The 22,723-nt window shown below is 46.9% G+C and overlaps 1 protein-coding gene across 3 annotated transcripts in view; it reads left to right on the forward strand.

Annotated features, from left to right (window-relative positions):
• The first annotated feature begins 6,217 nt into the window (after positions 1-6,217).
• Positions 6,218-22,723, forward strand: part of LOC132828134 (protein PHTF1-like) — a 46,586-nt gene continuing 30,080 nt past the window's right edge. For 2 of the 3 annotated variants that reach the window (XM_060845047.1, XM_060845048.1), the window contains exons 1-7: positions 6,218-6,287; positions 7,205-7,281; positions 11,772-11,828; positions 12,340-12,409; positions 19,417-19,575; positions 19,683-19,839; positions 20,854-20,926. In XM_060845047.1, the coding sequence (XP_060701030.1) occupies positions 7,222-7,281; positions 11,772-11,828; positions 12,340-12,409; positions 19,417-19,575; positions 19,683-19,839; positions 20,854-20,926 (576 nt within the window). In that variant the 5' untranslated portion in view covers positions 6,218-6,287; positions 7,205-7,221. Of the gene's footprint in view, positions 6,288-7,204; positions 7,282-11,771; positions 11,829-12,339; positions 12,410-19,416; positions 19,576-19,682; positions 19,840-20,853; positions 20,927-22,723 lie in introns of those variants that run through there. The other variant, XM_060845049.1, reaches the window with a different exon arrangement.

Consider the following 22,723-nt stretch of genomic DNA (forward strand, 5'->3'; position numbering starts at 1 on the left):
ACCAATTGTGAAAAATTCAGTACTTTAAGCAACTTGCTCAAATCAAGCTGCTTTTATTGATCATTCACAATCTTCAATCTATCCAAGCACTTTATACAAAGAATAGTAAATACGGAGAAAGATGGCTGATACTTCAAATGATGATAATAAGTAGTGGTATTTGGAGTACTGAATAATTTTTCCAACAATGTTTGTGCTTTGTGAACTTGCACAGATTCCAGTTGCTGCCAGTGTCCTGCAACAAATAATTTTTATTTCAACATCTATTCAGAACTATTGCTCCACTGAGGAGCACATTTAGATTTATAGTAACTAATTGTAAACTTAATTACATTCCAGCCAGATTATTTTAGCACATTTAGCTTTGCGTGCAGTTTGTCAATTAGGAAATTGCCCGGGTTTTATTTGTTCTATTCTTATGAAGGCAATGGGACCAGCAGGTAAATACTATCATCACGGAGTCAGCAGGTGGGAGGTTCAAGTCCCACTGCTTGCTTTAAACAGTGCTAAAGGTGTTTAAATCGGATCATTAGGAGTATGCAAAATGAAATCAGCTATTTGGTATTAGAAAATTGAATTAATTGGGTGATTGGAATCAAGCAATATTAAGTAAGTAAGTAATGTAGGCTGATGTGCTTGATGAAATACTGTGTTAATAGGGGAAAGTTCTGTGATTCTGACTTTAAAGATATTGGATAAATGAAATGTTCTGCCGTCCTTTGTATAGGTCTGTAGAATAAGAGTCTATCCTTTTGGATGGATTAAAACGTTTATAACAAAGAGCAGGTGAATGCACCCCAATGTCTTGACTGAGATTTATTTTTCAACTAATATAGTGAAACTGAACTATCCCTCCAATTATCTCATTGCTGTTTGTGGGCGTGTCCTTTGTACAAACAGCCTGTTGTGTTTTGTACTCTGTTAAACTCAAAACAGTTGAACAGCCTTTGATGGGATACTAGTCAGCTGTGTTTACTACATTACCACACTGTTTACATTTTAAATGTACTTCATTGGATGTTAGGAACATCCCAAGTATGTGAAATGTGCTGTAGAAATAAAACTTGTTTTTCTTTCTACAGAATCACATAGAAATATGGTCTGGGGAGCTGACCTCAATAGATTCAGAATACAACAAATAAAAAACAAATTAATTTATTTATTTGCAGGGTCAATTATCAAACTGTTTGCTGTCAGATACATCCTCATCCCACCCCCTCCTCAGCTACATCAAAACAGCAGGGTGGGAAGTTCAGAATGCTGTGAACATAGAATTAGTCTCATGGTAAAATCACAGGATATTTATTCATCTGAGTCTGCAGTTTTGTTTCTACCTGTGGCCCTGTTCTAATTCACTCCACAATCCTCATTGATTCTCATTTCCAGGGCAGGTAAAAAGTAAAATTACCTCTACACTCTCACCATTACACACATCCAGGATAGGGACAGTGTGGGATTAAATACAGAATAAACCTTCTCAGTAGAATTTTTTTATTTGTTTCTGTGATGTGCTGTCACTGACTGGGTCAGTGTTGTCCCTGGTTGTCTTTGAGAAGGTGGTAAGAGATGTCTTCTTAAAATGCTGCAGACTATTTGGTATGGGTACCACTACAATTCTGGGGGACAGAGTTCCAGGTTTTTGACTTAGTGACACAGGAGGATTGATGGTAGTGTGACGAGAACTTTTTTATAAAGAGCCTTGCTGAAGTATATCTTGTAGATGCTACACACTGCTGCTTGTAAGGATAGGTGTGGTGGGAGTGACTGTTTGTGGATATAGTACCAGTCAAGTGGGATGCTTTGTTTAGGATGTTGTCAAGCTTTCTGAGGGTAAGTGGAGAGTATTCCACCACACTACTGACTTGTGCCTTGTACATTGTGGACAGGTTTTGTGGAGCCAAGAGATGAGTCACTCACTGAAGGATTCCTAGCATCTGACCTGCTCTTGAAGCCAAAGTATTTATATGGCAAATCAAACACTACCAGGACAGAGATAGCACATGGTTAGATATGGAGCAAAGTTGCTTCTATACTGTCTCTATCTTCACTCTTTAGTGATTTAAGTGTTTGTGATGGTGCAGAATTAAACAGTGTGTGTTTCTTGTTGGAATGCTTCATATTTTGAGAAGGTTTGTATCTCAGGTTGAGGTTCTGGATGTAGGTGTGCTCGCTGAGCTGGAAGGTGTGTTTTCTGACATTTCGTCACCAAACTAGGTAACATCTTCAGTGAACCTCCAAATGAAGTACCAGCGGTGTAGCTCGCTTTCTATTATATGTTTGGGTTTTCTTGGGTTGTTGATGTCATTTCCTTTGGTGACATCATTTCCCGCTCTTTTTCTCAAGGGATCCAAGTCAATGTGTTTGATAGAGTTTCGGTTGAAATATCATGCTTCTTGGAATTCTTGTGTGTGTCTCTGCCATGTCCTAGGATGGATATGATATCCCAGTCAAAGTGGTGTCCTTCCTCATCCAAATGTAAGGATACTAATGAGAGTGGGTCATGTCTTTTTGTGGCTAGTTGATGTTCATGTATCCTGGTGGTTAGTTTTCTGCCTGTTTGCCCAATGCCCTGTTTGTTACATTCTTGCAAGGTATTTTGTAAATGACATTAGTTTTGCTTCTTGTCTGTATTGGGTTTTTCAAGTTCATTAGCTGTTGTTTTAGTGTGTTGGTGGGTTTGTGGGCTACCATGATGTCAAGGGGTCTGAGTAGTCTGGCATTTCCTAGAAGCATAGCATTCCAACCAGAATTCTATCAACAAACACATTGACTTGGATCCCATTTACCACCCTCTGAGAAAAAGACAGGAAATGATATTGCCATAGGAAATGACATCACTGATCCAAAGAACCTCAAACATATAAATAGAAAGCAGGCTACACGACCATTGCTTCATTCGGAGTTTCACTGAAGATGTCACCTAGTATATTGACAAAACGTCTGAAAACAAACCTTCCAGCGATGTGAGGAAACCTATATCCTGGATACTTCATGTTCTGTTTTCCAAAATAAGTCTTCAATCTCTTTTCTGTTTGGCTAAACAGTGTATCACTGATTTAATAATTGGACTAACTCATTCACCTTTTAATCATGGTAGCAATGGCACTGTGTCACTGTTTCTCAGGGATTGCATAACTGCTTTTGTGGTCCACAATCAGATTTCCACCAGTATTTCCTGTTGGATGAACTGCAGTTCCTGTTATTTAGGTATTCCCTCTTCAATAATATGTAACGTATTTCTCCCAACCTCATATGTAAACTATTTGTGTGTCATAAAATGTGGTTTCATATTGTTTCTGCGCAGGACCATGAGTTAGCAATAATTACAATGCATTGACACAGGAGGGCAGTAACAGGCATTATAAATACATCCAATGTTACTTAAGTTCAAGACAAATTAATACATTTCCCTTGAGTCTTTTATAGCCAAAGGGCATTGGAAAAATGTTTAGAGTCAAATAAATACTTTGTAGTGTAATCACTTTTGTGGGGTTGGGAGGAGTGGGAGGTGGGGGTCGGTGGGTGGGGAGGGATGGCAGGTGGGGGATGGGGAGGGATGGCAGGTGGGGGATGGGGAGGGGTGGTGGTGGGGTGGCAGTTGGGAGCTAGGGAGTGGGAGTGGGTGGGGATGGCGGGGTAGGGAGGGGTGGTGTGGGTCTGTGGGGCGGGAGGGGTGGTGGAGGGAGAGGGGTGGGGGTGGGGATGGGAGTTGGTGTGGAGTGGGGGTGGAGGGAGAGGGGAGGGGGGGAGAAGGGTTAGGGGGAAGGGGGGTGAGGGGGAGGGGGTGGGGAATGGGGTGGGGAGGGGAGGGGCGGTGGTGGGGATGGGAGTTGGTGTGGAGTGGGGGTGGGGGGGAGAAGGGTTAGGGGGAAGGGGGGTGGGGGGAGGGGGGAGAAGGGGTAGGGGGCGGGGGGGTGGAAGGGGTAGGGGGCGGAGGGGCGGGAAGGGGCGGAGGGGGTGGGGGGCGAAGGGGATGGGGGAGAGGGGGGGAAGGGAAGGGGGTGGGGGGGGTGGTGGTGTGGATGGGAGTTGGTGTGGAGTGGGGAGTGGAAGGTGGTGTGGGATGGGGGTTGGTGTGGGGTGGTGGGGAGTGGGGGGTAGTGTGGAATGTGGGGGTGGGAGTGGGGTTGGTGAGGGGTGGGGAGTGAGGGTGATGAAGGGTGGGTGGGGAGTGAGGGTGGGGCGGGGAGTGGGAGGTGGTGTGGGGGTGGCGGGGTGGGGAGGGGCCATGGTGGGGATGGGAGTTGGTGTGGAGTGGGGGAGATGTGGGGTGGGGAGTGGGAGGTAGTGAGGGGTGGGGGATGGGGGTTGGTGTGGAGTGTGGGGTGGTGGAGAGTGGGGGGGTAGTGTGGAATGGGGGTGGGGTGGGGTGATGGTGTGGAATGTGGGGTGGGGAGTGGGGTGTTGGGAGTGGGAGTGGGGTTGTTGAGGAGTTAGTGGTGAGTGAGGGTGGGGTGGGGGGGTGGGGAGTGGGAGGTGGTGGGGGGGTGGGGTGGCAGTGTGGGGTGGTGGGGGGTGGGGGTGGTGTGTGGTGGGGAGTGTGGTATGGGGGTGCGGAGGGGCGGTGGTGAGGGAGGGGGGTGGTGTGTGGGGGTGGGGCAGTGGTGGGGGGGTGGGAAGGGATGGTGGTGAGGGTGGTAGGAGTGTGGGTGGTGTGGGGGGTGGGGGTGTGGGTTGATGGGGCTGGTGTGGGGTGGGGGTGGTGTGGGGGTTGGCGGTGAGGGTGGTGGGGGTGTGGTGGTGTGGGGGGTGGGAAGGGATGGTGGTGAGGGTGGTAGGGATGTTAGTGGTATGGGGGGGTGGGAAGGGGTGGGGGTGGGGTGGGGTGGGGGTGGTGTGGGGGGTGGCGGTGAGGGTGTTGGGGGTGTGGGTTGGTGAGGGTGTTGGGGGTGTGGGTTGATGGGGGTGGTGTGGGGGGTGGGGGTAGTGTGGGGGGTGGTGGTGGGGGTGTGGGTTGATGGGGGTGTGGGAGTGTGGTGGGGGGGTGGGAAGGGGTGGGGGTGGTGTGGGGTGGGGGTGGTGTGTGGGGTGGCAGTGAGGGTGTTGGGGGTGTGGGTTGGTGAGGGTGTTGGGGGTGTGGGTTGATGGGGGTGGTGTGGGGGGTGGGGGTAGTGTGGGGGGTGGGGGGTAGTGTGGGGGTGGGGGTGTGGGTTGATGGGGGTGTGGGAGTGTGGTGGGGGTGGGGGTGTGGGAGTGTGGTGGGGGTGGGGGTGGGGGTGTGGGTTGATGGGGGTGTGGGAGTGTGGTGGGGGGTGGGTGTTGGGGGGGTGGGGGTGGGGGTGTGGGTGGGGTGGTGGGGGTGTGGTGGGTGTGGGTGTGGTGGGGTTGATGGGGTGGGTGTGGGTGTGGTGGGGTTGATGGGGGTGGGGCGGTGGGTGTGGGTGGGGTGGTGGGGGTGTGGGTGGGGGTGTGGGGGGGTGGTTGGGGGGATGTGGGAGTGTGGGTGTGGGTGGGGGGGTGGTTGGGGGGATGTGGGAGTGTGGGTGGGGTGGTTGGGGGTGTGGGTGGGGGGATGTGGGAGTGTGGGTGGGGTGGTTGGGGGTGTGGGTGGGGCGGTGGGTGTGGGTGGGGTGGGGTGGGTGGGGGTGGGGGTGTGGTGGGGTGGTTGGGGGATGTGGGAGTGTGGGTGTGGGTGGGGGGTGTGGGTGGAGGGTGTGGTGGAGGGTGTGGGTGGGGGGGTGGGTGTGGGTGTGGGTGGAGGGTGTGGGGGTGGGTGGAGGGTGTGGGTGGGGTGGTTGGGGGTGTGGGTGTGGGTGTGGGTGGGGGGGGGGGTGTGGGTGGGGGTGTGGGTGGGGGTGTGGGTGGGGGGGTGGGTGGGGGTGTGGGTGTGGGTGGAGGGTGTGGGTGTGGGTGTGGGTGGAGGGTGTGGGGGTGGGTGGAGGGTGTGGGTGGGGTGGTTGGGGGTGTGGGTGTGGGTGGGGTGGTTGGGGGTGTGGGTGTGGGTGTGGGTGGGGGGGGTGGGTGTGGGGGTGGTTGGGGCTGGGGGGTCCAGTCTGAGTTGCGGAGCTGCTTTTGGGATTGGACGGAAATTGTGAACAAAGTGAAGCCTGAGATCGGAGCGTGGGACAGAAATGGTTAACCGGGATCGTGCTGTGCCCTTTGTGACGTAGGGGCCCGTTCCAGAGGGCGGAGCCAGCCTTATTAAATATGCAGGAGCAGATTGATACACCACCTTATTATGTATGCAGCCTCATCGAATATTAATACAATGATGAATATTCATGAGGGTTGCCGTTTCCGCGATGGAGATTCCGGGCCCGAGCGAGAACGGGACCCAGGGACAGGGGGTAAATACCCGGGGGAGGGGGGTAAATACCCGGGGGAGGGGGGTAAATACCGGGGGGAGGGGGGTAAATACCCGGGGGAGGGGGGTAAATACCGGGGGGAGGGTGTGAATACTGGGGGAGGGGGGTAAATACCGGGGGGAGGGGGTGAATACTGGGGGAGGGGGTAACCACCGGGAAAGGGGGGTAAATACTGGGGGAGGGGATAAATTATCAGGGGAAGGGGCTAACCATCGGGAAAGGGGGGTAAATACCCGGGGGAGGGAGAGAGTAAACACCGGGAGAAGAAAGTAAATACACAGGAGAGGGGGTAAATACCGGGGGAGGGGGTATATACAGAGGAATGGAAAATACTGGGAGGAGGGGAATCATCAGGATGGGGGGGGGTGGTGTGGTGCAAATACTAGGAGGAAGGGGCAGCAATAAAGGAGAAGGGTGCTGGGCATTACCATGTGGGTGGGGACACTAGGCTGGAGTCTGGGGGCAGGGGTATATTTCAGAGGGGGATATGAGGGGGTGGGGATTGGCAGAGCAGAGCTGGGTTGGGGACGGTCACATAATGTTGCTCCAGCATTGGGGTAGGTTGTGGAGTCTCTTTCAGAGTCCCAGAGGGAGGTGGTCCCCAGTCTCAGGGTGGGAGGGGTAGGGGAGATCTGGATTTTTGGGGAGGCTTGGGGGTGCCAGATGTTGGATGGGTCTCTGATCTGAAGGTTCTGAGGGAGGCAGGGTATGAGTAACCTGGCGGAGGTGTTGGGAGTTGGTGAGGAGGTATTTCTGGTGGATGGACATTGGGGAGGGAGCTGTGCTTGAACTCTATAACTGAAGGTTTTGGGGCTGGGGAATATTTTTGTTGTCATTGAGTTAAAATCAGTAACGTCACAAACCCCAAACTGAGCTGCTGTTTTCAATTCTCTTTTGAGGATAAGATGAGCCCCTGATGACTCAACACCAAATGGCCTCGAAAACAACTGACACCATAACGTGGTACCAGAGAAAGGTATGTACCTGATATTTGGGGCTGACGGCCATTCCACCCACCTATCCTTTGCTGGTATTAGGTTCCACATGAGCCAGTTCCCATACTCAGAATATCTACAGTGTGGTAAGAGGTCATTTTGCCCATCTTTTCTGCACTGACCCTCTGAAGAGCTCTCCACCAGATCCATCACCCCACCCTATCCCCATAACTTCACATTTCCCAAGGCTAACCCACCTAACCAGCACATCCCTAGCCACAATGGGGCAATTTCCCATGACCAATTCACCCTAACCTTTGGAGTATGGGAGAAAACCCACACAGACACTGGGAGAATATGTAAACATTACACAGACAGTCACACAGGGTGGAATTGAACCAAGGTCTCTGGCGCTGTGAGGCTGCAGTGCTAACCACTATCACACTGTGCTGCCCAACCCTTCCTCCACCTGTGGATATATCACGTATCAATGCTTTTTGGGAGAGGTGATGCCAGAGTGATATTATCAGAAAACTACTCCTTGTGGAGGTTTCTCATTCTGTCTACACTGTGGATAACGAGGTCTCTCCTGAATTCTGTATTGGATTTATAAGTGACTGCCTTTTGTTTATGGCTCTGAGTTTCTAGTCTCCCTAACATCAGATACAGGAGAAGGCCATTTGGCTCCTCAAGCCCATCCTGCCATTTAAGAGATCATGGCTAATCTGTCCCCATCCTCGGATAGTTCACGCTAGCTTCTTGACATCCTTAATTTCCTGATATTTCCTAAAAGCTAACCACTCCCTCTTTAAATATTTTCAGTGATCTAGCCACCACAACTCTCAGGGGTAGAGAACTTCAGACATTCACCACCCTCTGAGAGAAGAAATAGCTTCTCACCTCAGTTTTAAATGAGTGTCGCCTTACTCCGTAACTGTATCCCTAGTTTGAAATTCCCCCACTAGTGGACGCATCTTCTCAACATCTACCCTTGTCAAGCCCCCTCAGAATCTTGTGTACTTCAATAGGATCACCCTCATTCTTCCAAACACAAATGAATAGAGTTGGAAAGTGTGACACTGGAAAAGCATGGCAGGTCAGGCAGCATCTGAGGGGCAGGAGAATCAATGTTTTGGGCATAAGTCATCTACATTTCTGATGAAGGGTTTATGCCTGAAACATCGATTCTCCTGCCCCTCAGATGCTGCCTGACCTGCTGTGCTTTTCCAGCACCACACCTTTTGACTCTGATCTCCAGCATCTGCAGTCCTTACTTTCTACTAATGAATAGAGGCCTAACCTGTTTAGCTATTTTTGGTGAACCAATCCCTTTATCCCAGGAATCAAATCCAAATTAATCCCTTTTGAACAGCCTCCATTGCCACTTCCTTAACTATAGTGCCCAAACTGTACACAGTTCTCCAGCTGCAGTCTCACCAATTCATTTGACTTCAGAAATACTCAAAGATTGTATTTCTATTGCCTTTTGGGCAAGAACTCCACGATTGATGACACTGTGAGAAAACATTCTCCTTTTCTCTGTCTTAAATGCTGGATCCTTTATTTTCAAACAGCAACCCCTAGTTCTAGATTCTCCCAGGAAAGGAAGCATCCTTTTTACATCATCCTGACAAGTGTCCTCAAAATCTTATCTATTTCCATTACATTGCATTTACTCATCCACACTCCAGGTCCAAGGCTAGCAAATAAACAACTAATTTTCAAGATAAAAATCACACAGCACCAGGTTATAGTCCAACAGGTTTATTTGGAAGCTTTAGCTTTCAGAGCGCTGCTCCTTCATCAGGCCAACCACCTGAAGGAGCAGCGGTCCGAAAGCTAGTGCTTCCAAATAAACCTGGTGCTGTGTGATTTTTAACTTTGAACACCCCAGTCCAACACCGGCATCTCCAAATCATAATTTTAAAGATCTTTATTTGGTCATCCCTCAGTCTTCACTTTGAGACTCAGGTCTTTCCTTACGGTTATAATTCTGTGACTCTAATTTGGTACAAAAATATTAATTTATAACATGTTTGTTGTTTTGTGTTTCATGGTCCTTATTTGTTTTGATTAACTGTTTTGATGAATTAGCAGAAACTGTAGCAGTTCCCCATGTGGTTTTGATCAGTTTGAACAGCAATATATTGGGCAGGAATTCTGCCCCTGAGGTTTACAACATTGAATGTAGCTGTAAGATTTTGTTGTCTGTTTTCAACTCAGTCCTCGTTCATACACACAGACAATTGCATTCCAGTCACTCCCTCATGTACATAGCCACCCATACACCCTGAGCACAATATTCACTCAGGTTCCTTAGAAAACACCTTCTGAACCCATGATCACTTCTATCTAGAAGGACAAGAAGAACAGATACATGGAATACCACCATCTGGAACTCACCGTCTTGACTTGGAAATATATCATTGTTCCTTCAGTGTCATTAGGTCAACATCCTGGAATTCCTTCCCTAAGGGCGTTGTGGGCCTACCTATAGCACATGGACTGCAGCGTTACAAGAAGGCAGCTGAAACACTTGGGAGAAGACTCAAGCCACTCCACGCACTCTACCCAGGAATTCCTTAAGATCAAAGACACCAAGTTAGAGGATAATGAGGTCATGGTTTCCTTTGACGTAACAGCTCTATTCACATCAGTAAACATCATCCTGGCCAATGAACATTGGCCTCACTGCCAGATGAATGAAGGACAGAAACACCTGACAGCACCAACTCCATCAGCAACGACAGCATCCTCAAACTAGTAGACCTGTGTCTCACAACCCACTTCACCTTCAATGACAAGACCTAAAAATAAATCAACGGGATGCCTGTAGGATCACCAATGTCAGGACTTTTAGCCAATGACCATTTAAATGCCCTTAAAGTTGGCGAGTCTACTACAGTTGCGGGCAGGGCATTCCACGCCCCTACTGCTCTCTGAGTAAAGAAACCACCTCTGACATCTGTCCTATATCTATCACCCCTCAATTTAAAGCTATGTCCCCTTGTACTAGCCATCACCATCCAAGGAAAAAGGCTCTCACTATGCACCCTGTCTAACCCTCTGAATATCTTATATGTCTCAATTAAGTCACCTCTCAACCTTCTCTCTAATGAAAACAGCCTCAAGTCCCTCATTCTTTCCTCATTATACCTTGTCTCCATACCAGGCAACAGACTCCCCTCCCTCAACATCATGGTGGAACGCATAGCCAATGGAGAGCTACAGACCAGCGTTTATGGGAAAGCCACACACATTGACTAGAGACTCAAATACAGGAGCAGTCATCCCAACACCCACAAATGGAGCTGCATCAGAACATTACTTAAATGAGCCACAACACACTGCAGCACCTGGGACTATGAGAAGCCGAGGAAAAACACCTGTACAATGTATTCAGGAAGAACAGGTACATGATAGGTGCAGTCTGCCGATTCCTCAACAGGAAGACACAACACGCCCAGGGACTCTAGCCACCTTGCCACACATCAAAGACATCTCGGAGATGATGACCAGATTACTCCGGCCCTTAGGCATCTTGGGAGCCCACAAACTCACCACCATCCTGAAACAGCTGCTGATGAATTTAAACGGACATCATTTACAAAATACCCTGCAAGGACCACAACAAACATTACATTGGATAGACAGGCAGGAAACTAGCCACCATAATATGTAAGCACCAGTTAGCCACCAAAAGACATGACCAACTATCACTAGTATTCTTATACACAGATGAAAAGGGATACCACTTCGACAGGGACAATACGGCACGGTGGCACAGTGGTTAGCACTGCTGCCTCACAGCACCAGGGACCTGGGTTCAATTCCCGCCTCAGGCGACTGACTGTGTGGAGTTTGCACGTTCTCTCCGTGTCTGCGTGGGTTTCCTCCGGGTGCTCCGGTTTCCTCCCACAGTCCAAAGATGTGCGGGTCAGGTGAATTGGCCATGCTAAATTGCCTGTAGTGTTAGGTTAGGGGTATGGGTGGGTTGCGCTTTGGCGGGTCGGTGTGGACTTGTTGGGCCGAAGTGCCTGTTTCCACACTGTAAGTAATCTAAATACATCCATCCGGGGACAGGCTAAACAAAGACCCGTACAAGAATTATTAAAGGCCTGCCCATTCAAACTGGAACTCCATCAATAGACACGTCGATTTGGACCCCATTTACCAATCTCTCAGAAACAGAACCAAAAATGATATCACCCACCACAACAGACCAAGACACATAAATAGAAAGCGGGACAAAACACCAGCGCTTCACCAGAGGCTCACTGATGATGTTATCTGGCATGATGACATAACATCTGAGAACAAATCTACCAGCTCAGGGAGCAAACTTACAACCTGACCCACAACCTGAGCTACAACTCTTCTCCAAAATCACAGACTATTTTTCTGTTGTGAGTTATGTTTTGGCAATATGGTTGCAGTCCTAATACGATGGGCTGCAACAAACAGAACAAGGTGGAATGTTCCACCAGTCTTTCATCTAACAACCTGCCTGATTGGAATTGTTCTATTTCAGATTGGAGCATATGATCAGCAGATCTGGGAAAGGTCCATTGAGCAAACTGAGATTAAGGTGAGCTGTATGAATAATGTAACCATTTAAAATGTTCCGTGCATCTCACTCCTGGTTTAGAGACTCTCTGTGTCTCTTCGGAGTGTTCCCCAAATGTTGGGGCAGGGAGGATGGTGTGCCTGGTTGCGATGGTGTGGGTGCAATGTGAGTGAATGGGAGTCATTAATGTTGGCGCATTGTTGAAACATGGCCCTACAATTTTTCATAAACAATCACGGATTTGTTTTCAGTAAACCAGAAAGGTGCAAACGATTCCCACCGTTTCTGATTCTGGAGATTATTTTTAAATAAGAGGTGAAATTTTAAAATGGTAATTGTTCTGCTCCCAGAGAGAGAGAGAGAGAGAGTGTGTGCGCGCTTTTAAAATGAGCGCCAATAATTTGCTTATGTTGAGTGTAAACTGGACCGTATGCAGTAGGTTCCACTTGTACAAGACATGGATACAAACAATGTCCTGTCTGACCTACCTGTCTCACACTGACCAGTGAATCTGTCAATGCTTAATTTGCAGGGATTGCGAAGCCGACCAAAGAAAACAGGCCGGATAAAGGTTGACCTGATAGATGTTGACCTTGTCAGAGGTGAGAGCGGCGAGGGGAGTTCTCGGCATTCATTAATCACGTATCATCCAGCTCAGTCAAACAGCAAATATCCACAACATCACCTCATCCCGATGTGAGAGCGCGCGTACACACACACACACACACACACACACACACACACACACACACACACACACACACACACACACACACACACACACACAGCTTCCGGACAGTAACAGGACAGATCAGATGGAGAGGGTCAGGAATCTAACTTCAGGCACAGCAGATATGAGGAAAACTCATAGAACCATAGAGATGTACAGCCGTCCATGCCGACTTCGGTCCAACCTGTCCATGCCGACCAGATATCCCAACCCAATCTAGTCCCACCTGCCAGCACCCGGCCCATATCCCTCCAAACCCTTCCTATTTATATACCCATCTAAATGCCTCTTAAATGTTGCAATTGTACCAGCCTCCACCACATCCTCTGGCAGCTTATTCTTTGCACATAACACTCTCTGCTTGAAAAAGTTGCCCCTGAGGTCTCTTTTATATCTTTCCCCTCTCACACTAAACCAATGCCCTCTAGTTCTGGACTCCCCAACCCCAGGGAAAAAACTTTGCCTATTTATCCTATCCATGCCCTTTATAATCTTGTAAACCTCTATAAGGTCACCCCTCAGCCTCTGACGCTCCAGGGAAAACAGCCCCAGCCTGTTCAGCCTCTCCCTACAGCTCAGATCCTCCAACCCTGGCAACATCCTTGTAAATCTTTTCTGAACCCTTTCAAGTTTCACAACATCTTTCTGATAGGAAGGAGACCAGAATTGCATGCAATATTCCAACAGTGGCCTAACCAAAGTCCTGTACAGCCACAACATGACCTCCCAACTCCTGTACTCAATACTCTGACCAATAAAGGAAAGCATACCAAACGCCTTCTTCACTATCCTATCTATCTGCAACTCCACTTTCAAGGAGCTATGAACCTGCACTCCAAGATCTCTTTGTTCAGCAACACTCCCTAGGACTTTACCATTAAGTGTATAAGTCCTGCTAAGATTTGCTTTCCCAAAATGCAGCACCTCGCATTTATCTGAATTAAACTCTATCTGCCACTTCTCACCCCATTGGCCCATCTGGTCAAGATCCTGTTGTAATCTGAGGTAACCCTCTTCGTTGTCCACTACACCTCCAATTTTGGTGTCATCTGCAAACTTACTAATTGTACGTCTTATGCTCGCATCCAAATCATTTATGTAAATGACAAAAAGTAGAGGGCCCAGCACCGATCCTTGTGGCACTCCACTGGTCACAGGCCTCCAGTCTGAAAAACAATCCTCCACCACCACCCTCTGTCTTCTATCTTTGAGCCAGTTCTGTATCCAAATGTCTAGTTCTCCCTGTATTCCATTAGATCTCACCTTGCTAATCAGTCTCCCATGGGGAACCTTGTCGAATGCCTTATTGAAGTCCAAATAGATCACATCTACTGCTCTGCCCTCATCAATCTTCTTTATTACTTCTTCAAAAAACTCAATCAAGTTTGTGTGACATGATTTCCCACGCACAAAGCCATGTTGACTATCCCGAATCGTCCATGCCTTTCCAAATGCATATACATCCTGTCCCTCAGGATTCCCTGCAACAACTTGCCCACCACCAAGGTCAGGCTCACTGGTCTATAGTTCCCTGGCTTGTCCTTACCACCCTTCTTAAACAGTGGCACCACGTTAGCCAACTCCAGTCTTCTGGCACTTGACCTGTGACTATCGATGATACAAATATCTCAGCAAGCGACCCAGCAATCACTTCCCTAGTTTCCCACAGAGTTCTCGGGTACACCTGATCAGGTCCTGGGGATTTATCCACCTTTAACTATTTCAAGACATCCAGCACTTCCTCCTCTGTAATCTGGACATTTTGCAAGATGTCACCATCTATTTCCCTACAGTCTATATCTTCCATATCATTTTCCACAGTAAATACTGATGCAAAATATTCATTTAGTATCTCCCCCATTTTCTGTGGCTCCACACAAAGGCTGCCTTGCTGATCTTTGAGGGGCCCTATTCTCTCCCTAGTTACCCTTTTGTCCTTAATATATTTGTAAAAACCCTTTGGAATCTCCTTAATTCTATTTGCCAAAGCTATCTCATGTCCTCTTTTTGCCCTCCTGATTTCCCTCTTAAGTATACTCCTACTTTCTTTATATTCTTCTAAGGATTCCCTCGATCTATCCTGTCTATACCTGACATATGCTTCCTTCTTTTTCTTAACCAAACCCTCAATTTCTTTAGTCATCCAGCATTCCCTATACCTACCGGCCTTACCTTTCACCCTGACAGGAATATACTTTCTCTGGATTCTTGTTATCTCGTTTCTGAAGGCATCCCATTTTCCAGACGTCCCTTTACCTGCGAACATCTGCCTCCAATCAGCTTTTGAAAGTTCTTGTCTAATACCGTCAAAATTGGTCTTTCTCCAATTTAGAACTTCAACTTTTAGATCTGGTCAATCCTTTTCCATCACTATTTTAAAACAAATAGAATTATGGTCGCTGGCCCCAAAGTGCTCCCCCACTGACACCTCAGTCACCTGCCCTGCCTTATTTCCCAAGAGTAGGTCAAGTTTTGCACCTTCTCTAGTAGGTACATCCACATACTGAATCACAAAATTGTCTTGTACACACTTAAGAAATTCGTCTCCATCTAAACCTTTAACACAATGGCAGTCCCAGTCGATGTTTGGAAAGTTAAAATCCCCTACCATAACCACCCTATTATTCTTACAGATAGCGGAGATCTCTTTACAAGTTTGTTTCTCAATTTCCCTCTGACTATTGGGGGGGGTCCATAATACAGTCCCAATAAGGTGATCATCCCTTTCTTATTTCTCAGTTCCACCCAAATAACTTCCCTGGATGTATTTCTGAGAATATCCTCCCTCAGCACAGCTGTAACGCTATCCCTTATCAAAAACACCACTCCCTCTCCTCTCTTGCCTCCCTTTCTATCCTTTCTGTAGCATTTGTATCCTGGAACATTCAGCTGCCAGTCCTGCCCATCCCTGAGCCATGTTTCTGTAATTGCTATGATATCCCAGTCCCATGTTCCTAACCATGCCCTGAATTCATCTGCCTTCCCTGTTAGGCCCCTTGCATTGAAATAAATGCAGTTCAATTTATTAGTCCTACCTTGTCCCTGACTGTTTGATTCACGTCTGTTCTCAGCTGTACCCATTTCAGATCGATCTCTTTCCTCACTATCTCCCTGGGTCAAGGGAGGCACTCAATACAGGACAGAGGGTGTTGTATTTAAATACACATAATATATGAAACAAGCTAAATGAGTTTGTAGCGCAGTTTGAAATGAGTAACTCTGACGTTGGGGGTATCACAGAGACGTGGCTGCATGGGGATCAGGGCTGGGAACGAAATATCCAAGGATACACTTCCTGTTGAAAGGATGGGCAGGTCGGCAGTGGGGGCAGGATTGCCTTATTAGTAAGAAATGAAATTAAATCAATAGCAAGAAGCAATAGACAATCAGAAGGAGTAGAATCTGTGAAGGTGGATTTGAGGACCCGTGGATAAAAAGACCTTGTTAGGAATTGTATACACGTCTCCTAACAGTAGTCAGGGTGTGGGGAAGAAAATAAATTATGAGCTAGGAAAGGCATGTTTGAAAGGCACAGTCATCATGGGGGACTTCAATATGCAGGTGGACTGGGAAAATCAGGTTGGTAGTAAAACTCAAGAAAAAGACTTCATGGAATGTCTATGAGATGGTTTATGGAGCAGATGGTGGTGGAACTCACTAGGGAGCAGGCATTTCTGGATTTGGTGATGTATAATGAGGCAGACTTGATTAGGGAGCTTGAGGTGAATGAACCCCCAGGGGGCAGTGACCATAATATGAGAGAATTCACCCTGCAGTTTGAGAGGGAGAAGCTGGAATCAGATGTAATGGTATTACGGTTGAGTAAAGCTAACTACAAAGACATGAGGGAGGAGCTGGCCTGAGTTGATTGGAAGGGGAACCTAGAGAGAAAATGGGGGAGCAGAAATGACAGGAGTTTCTGGGGTAATTCAGGAGGCACAGCAGAAATTCATCCCAAGAAAGCAGAAACGTACTAAGGGGAGGATGGGGGAACCGTAACTGACAGGGGAAGTCAGGCACGGCAAAAAAATGAAAGAGAAAGTATTCAATGTGGTGAAGCAGAGGATTGGGAAGCCTTTAAAGATCAGCATAAAAAACTATAAAAGTAATAAGGAAGGAAGAAATATGAGAGTAAACTAACTAGTCATATTAAAGAAGATTGCAAGTATTTTTAGATCTATAAAAGATTAGAGAGAGGCAAGAGTGGGCATTGGAGCACTGGAAAATGAGGCTGGAGATGTAGTAATGGGGAACAAAGAAATGGCAGAGGAACTGAATAGGTACTCTACCTCAGCTTTCACAGTGGAAAACACCAGCAGCATAGCAGAACATTAAGTTAGTCAGGGAGCAGAGGTGAGTGTAATGGCCATCACTAGGGAGAAGGTGCTGGGGAAGCTGAAAGGTCTGAAGGTGGATAAATCACCCGGGCTGGATGGACTAACTCAGGGATCTGAAGGAGGGAGTGGAGGAGATTGTGGAGGCATTGGTGGTAATATTTTAGGAATCACTTGAGTCTGTAATGTCCCAGGAGACTGGAAAATAGCTAATGTAATGTCCATAGTTTAAAAGAGGAGACAGATAGAAGACAGGAAGTTATAGGTTGGTTAACGTGACCTCAGCCATTGATAAGATTTTGGAGTTCATTATAAAGGATGAGATTACGGAGTATTTGATAAAATAGGGCTGAGTCAGCACAGCTTTGTCAAGGGAGGTCATGCCTGACCAATCTGTTAGAATCCTTGGAGGAGATAATGAACAGGTTAGATAAAGGAGAGCCAATGGATGTGATGTACTTGGATTTCCAGAAGGCGTTTGACATGGTGCCACACAGAAGGCTGCTAAATAAGATAAGAGCCCATGGTGTTAGGGGCAAGGTGCTGGCATGGCTAGAGGATTAGCTAACAGGCAGAAGGCAGAGAGTGGGGGTAAAGGGGTCTCAGGATGACAGCTGGTGTCTAGTGGAGTTCCACAGGGGGCAGGGGATCACAACTATTCACTTTATACATTGACGATCTGGATAAATGAACTGAGGACATTATTGCTACGTTTGCCGATGTCACAAAGATAGGTGGAGGGCAGATAATGTTGAGGAAATGGGGAGGCTGCCGAAGCACTTGGACAGGCTGGGAGAGTGGACAAAGAAGTGGGAGATGGAATATAATGTGGGAAAGTTGAGATTATGTAATTTGATAGGAAGAATAGAGGTATAGATTATTTTCTAAATGGGGAAAGGCTTCAGGAGTCCTAGTTCAAGATTCTCTTAAGGTTAACATGCAGGTTCAGTTGGCAGTTAGTAAAGCAAATGCAACATTAGCTTTCATTTCAAGAGGACTAGAATACAAGAGCAGGGATGTATTCCTGAGGTGATGTAAGGCTTTGGTCAGACTGCGTTTGGTATGTTGAGAGCAGTTTGGGGCCCTGTATCTAATCAAGTCTGTACTCAACGAACTGAGATGAGGAGGAATTTCTTCAGTGGGTGGTGAATTTGTGGAACTCATTGCCACAGAAGGCTGTGGAAGCCAACTCCTTGGGTGTAGTTAAGACAGAGATAGATGGGTTCGTGATTGGTAAGGTGATCAAAGGTTATTGAATGGAGTTCAGAAACATAGCAGCCAGGATCGAATGGCAGACCAGACCTAATGGGCCGAATGGCCTAATTCTACTATATCTTATGGTCTTAAGACCATTCAGTCATCTGAGCCTGTCCCATTGTTTAATTAAATTGTGCCTGACCTCAACTCCATTCATTTACATTTGCAATGGAACCTGCCAATGTAAACATGTCACACTGTCCTGTGTTCCTTGCTTTGGTGGGGACTAAGAGTGGATAGTGAGGACAAATGGCCAACCAATCAATTATTGCCCTCAGTTGTAATTAATTGTGTGAAAAATTCACAGATACTATGCAATTCATATAGTGGTTTACATGAGTATACAGTGTCTATGTTGTACAATCCCATTGGGAAATGTGAAGGAATTTAATCTCCCTGAGAGTTGTGAATGTTGGAATTCTCTGCCACTGGGAGTAGTGGAGGCTATGTCACTGGAAGTGCTTAAAGAGGTGTTAGGTAGATGTTCGAAATATTGGAGACCTGGCACAAAAGGGAGTTAAAGCCTGTGGCAGAGCAGCTAAGATGTAATGGAATGACAGCAACAGGCTTGATGGGCTGAATGGCCTACCCCTGCTCTTATTTCTTATGTTCCTGTAGCTTTGAGCAGACAGATGCTGGGAGCGTCAGAGAGCTCCTTCTGTTCTGATCCGATTTTGTTGTCCCTGAGGAAGAGTTCACTGAGTACCCACAAAGGGTAGGAGAGATTTGATACTCGCTTTCCACAAACAGCAGTGGATGCTGAATCAGTTGTTCAGTTTAAACCTGAGATAACTAAGTTTCCATTAAGCAAAGGGATATGTGCCAAAAGCAGGTCTGTGGAGTTAGACCAGGGATCACACATGACCTTGATCAATGGTGGAACAGGCTTGAGGGGCTGAATGGCCTATTCCTGTTCCAGTGGTACTCCCCTTACATTCCCCCTCCATTGAGAGCTCCATGAGGCTTCAGGGTAGAGTATGATGCACTGCAGTCTGAAACATCATTTGTTGGAATAAAACAACTGTATTTTGTTTGTGTTCTGAGCAAATTATATATATGCATAGAATTTCAGGATTTTCTGGCCAAATGGTGCATACGTCACATAAACCCCCCCATCCAACCTGCTCCACATCTGTCAGCTTCTTCCTCCTTGGTGGGTTTATCCAGCTTCACCTCAAACGTATCAATTCCCTGTATCCCTCTGTCCTGTTGTTGTCCTTCTAAAGATGATTCATGCCTTATCCATTGCCTCTCTATCATTACTAACTGATTTCCCTTCATTGTCCAGGGTCAACGTTCGTCAAAGCCAAACCAGAGAGTCCCTGGACCTCTCTCACTCGGAAGGGAATAGTGCGAGTGTTGTTTTTCCCATTTTTCTATCAATGGTGGATCCAGGTAACCTCACTGGGTACCTTCACATGGCTACTGGCTCTCTACCTCTTGGAAGGTGCTTTACAAGAACTTTCTTGATCATTCACCAGCCATTGCAATTTCATTTCTAAGTTATTGTGCCAGAATGGATGTTGATTCCATTGCCTGTGTTTGTGTTCTCAGTGATGTCGATTGGTCTGTATTTGCTGGTGCCTGTCTTGTATCTCAGTGAGATTGTGAGCCCGATGGTTCTGATGCTGCTCCTGGGGACGGTTCACTGCCAGATCGTCTCCACACAGCGAAACACCCCATCACCTACAAACGGAAGCAGATGCAGGAGGTGAGCCCTGAGCTGGGAGAACTCAATAATCGAGACCCGGTAACGGAAAGTGAACACACACTGTGATTCTCCGATTTCAATGTATTAACAATCTTACATCAGTGCACAATTGCATGTCAGCATTTCCCCATTACCTCGCACCAATTTGGTTGACAAGACCGTGGAGAGATTTCGACATGAAGTTGTGAGATTTCAATGGAAGACATTGAGGGAAAGATGGGCAGGTCAGCAAGTCCATAGTCAATGGGTTAAAAATCACAAAACACCAGGTTATAGTCCAATAGGTTTATTTGGAAGCATTAGCTTTCAGCACGCTGCTTCTTCATCAGATGGTTGTCTCCAAATCATAGTCAACTTGACTTTGGTTTTATTATTGTTGGCCATTACTCTCCTCTTTCTAATGTAATCTTTGCAAGTTGGGATTGGCTTTGTGCTCCTTGTCCCACTGCGCCCGGGGCCTGAGTACGCCATTTGTTTTTCAATGTCCAGAACTGGATCCAATGCTCAAAATGAGGGTTTGAATGGAACTCAGGAGGGGAGGCAATGACCTAGTGGTATTCTCACTGAGCTGATAATCCAGATACCCAGGTAATGTTCTGGGGATCCGGGTTTGAATCCCACCTTGGCAGGTGGTAGGACTCGAACTCAATAAAACATCTGGAATTAAGAGTCTAATGATGACCATGAGTTGATTGTTGAAAAACCCATCTGGTTTATCAATGTCCTTTCTGGAAGGAAATTGCCATTCTTACCCAATCTGGTCTACATGTGACTCCAGACCCACAGCAATGTGGTTGACTCTTACTTGCCCTCTGGGCAAATAGGGATGGGCAATAAATGCTGGCCCAGCCAGTGATGTCCATGTCCCGTGAATGGAGTAAAAAAACTGCTGGACCCTGCGTTCAAGGTGGGGGTCTGATTGGAATTGGATCCATCTGGAGTTTGACCATGCAGCTCCCCTAGATTATTCCCTGAAGATTATGGATTTGATCGTGTCATTTACTTCTTCCACAGGGCAATGCAGGCAAGAACCCTATCGAGGAAAGTTGGACGTTGCAACTCAGGCTCTGGGTCCAACCCTGGGAGAGTAAGTCTCCTCAGTGATTCTGTCAAGGTTTGATGCTTAAAATGCCCATGAATGTCCTGTACACAAAAGTCAGGGCAAATCTGCCCCATTATCTATCCTCGATCATCAGTAAAGTGATGAAAGGTGTCAGTAACAGCACTATCAAACAACACCTGCTCAGCAATAACCTGCTCAGTGACGCCCAGTTTGGGATCCCCCAGGGCCACTCAGCTCCTGACCTCATTACAGCCTTGATTCAAACATGGACAAAGGAGCTGAATTCCAGAGGGGAGGGGAGAGAGATAGCCCTTAACATCAAGGCTCCATTGGACCGAGTGTAACATCAAGGAGTTCTGGCTAAACTGGAATCAATAGGTTTCAGGGGGCAAACTCACCACTGATTGGAGTCATATCTGGGACAAAGAAAGACATTAATAAAAGAAAATACTGCGGATTTTAGAAGTTTGAAATTAAGACAGAAAATGTTGGAGAAACTACAATCATCTGTGGAGAGAGAAGCAGTTAATAGAGTCATAGAGATGTATAGCACAGAAACAGACCCTTCGGTCCAACCCGTCCATGCCGACCAGATATCGCAACCCAATCTAGTCCCACCTGCCGGCACCCGGCCCATATCCCTCCGAACCCTTTCTATTCATATACCCATCCAAATGCCTCTTAAATGTTGCAATTGTACCAGCCTCCACCACATCCTCTGGCAGCTCATTCCATACACGTACCACGCTCTGGGTGAAACAATTGCCTCTTAGGTCTCTTTTATATCTTTCCCCTCTCACCCTAAACTATGCCCTCTAGTTCTGGACTCCCCATCCCAGGAAAAATATTTTGTCTATTTATCCTATCCATGCCCCTCATAATCTTGTAAACCTCTATAAGATCACCCTTCAGCCTCCGACGCTCCAGGGAAAACAGCCCCAGACTGTTCAGCCTCTCCCTATAGCTCAAAACCTCCAACCCTGGCAACATCCTTGTAAATCTTTTCTGAACCCTTTCAAGTTTCACAACATTTTTCCAATAGGAAGGAGACCAGAATTGCACACAATATTGCAGCAGTGGCCTAACCAATGTCCTGTACAGCCGCAACATGACCTCCCTACTCCTGTACTCAATACTTTGACCAATAAAGGAAAGCATACCAAACGCTGCCTTCACTATCCTATCTACCTGTGACTCCACTTTCAAGGAGCTATGAACCTGCACTCCAAGGTCTCTTTGTTCAGCAACACTCCTTAGGACCTTACCATTAAATGTATGAATCCTGCTAAGATTTGCTTTTCCAAAATGTAGCATCTCACATTTATCTGAATTAAACTCCATCTGCCACTTCTCAGCTCATTGTCTCCATGGTCAAGATCCCATTGTAATCTGAGGTAACCTTCTTCGCTGTCCACTACACCTCCAATTTTAGTGCCATCGGCAAACTTACTAACTATTCCTCTTATGCTCACATCCAAAGTATTTATATAAATGATGAAAAGAAGTGGACCCAGCACCTGTTTTGAATTTTTGGATTCAAATGAGGACATCCCTGCAGGAGTTTCTCAGGGTAGTGTCCTAGGCCCAGCCTTGTCCAGCTGCTTCATAAATGACCTTCGTGAGGTCAGAAGTGGAGACATTTGCTAATGTTTGTATGATGTTCAGCACCATTCGCAGCTTCTCAAATACTAAAGCAGTCCATGTTCAAATGCAGCAAGACCTGGTCAATAACCAGACATGGGATGAGTAGTGACAAGTAACATAAGTGGCACATAAATGCCAGGCAATGACCATCTCTTGACATTTGATGGTGTTACCATC

This window comes from Hemiscyllium ocellatum, chromosome 26 (genome assembly GCF_020745735.1).
Source record: "Hemiscyllium ocellatum isolate sHemOce1 chromosome 26, sHemOce1.pat.X.cur, whole genome shotgun sequence".
NCBI lineage: Eukaryota > Metazoa > Chordata > Chondrichthyes > Orectolobiformes > Hemiscylliidae > Hemiscyllium > Hemiscyllium ocellatum.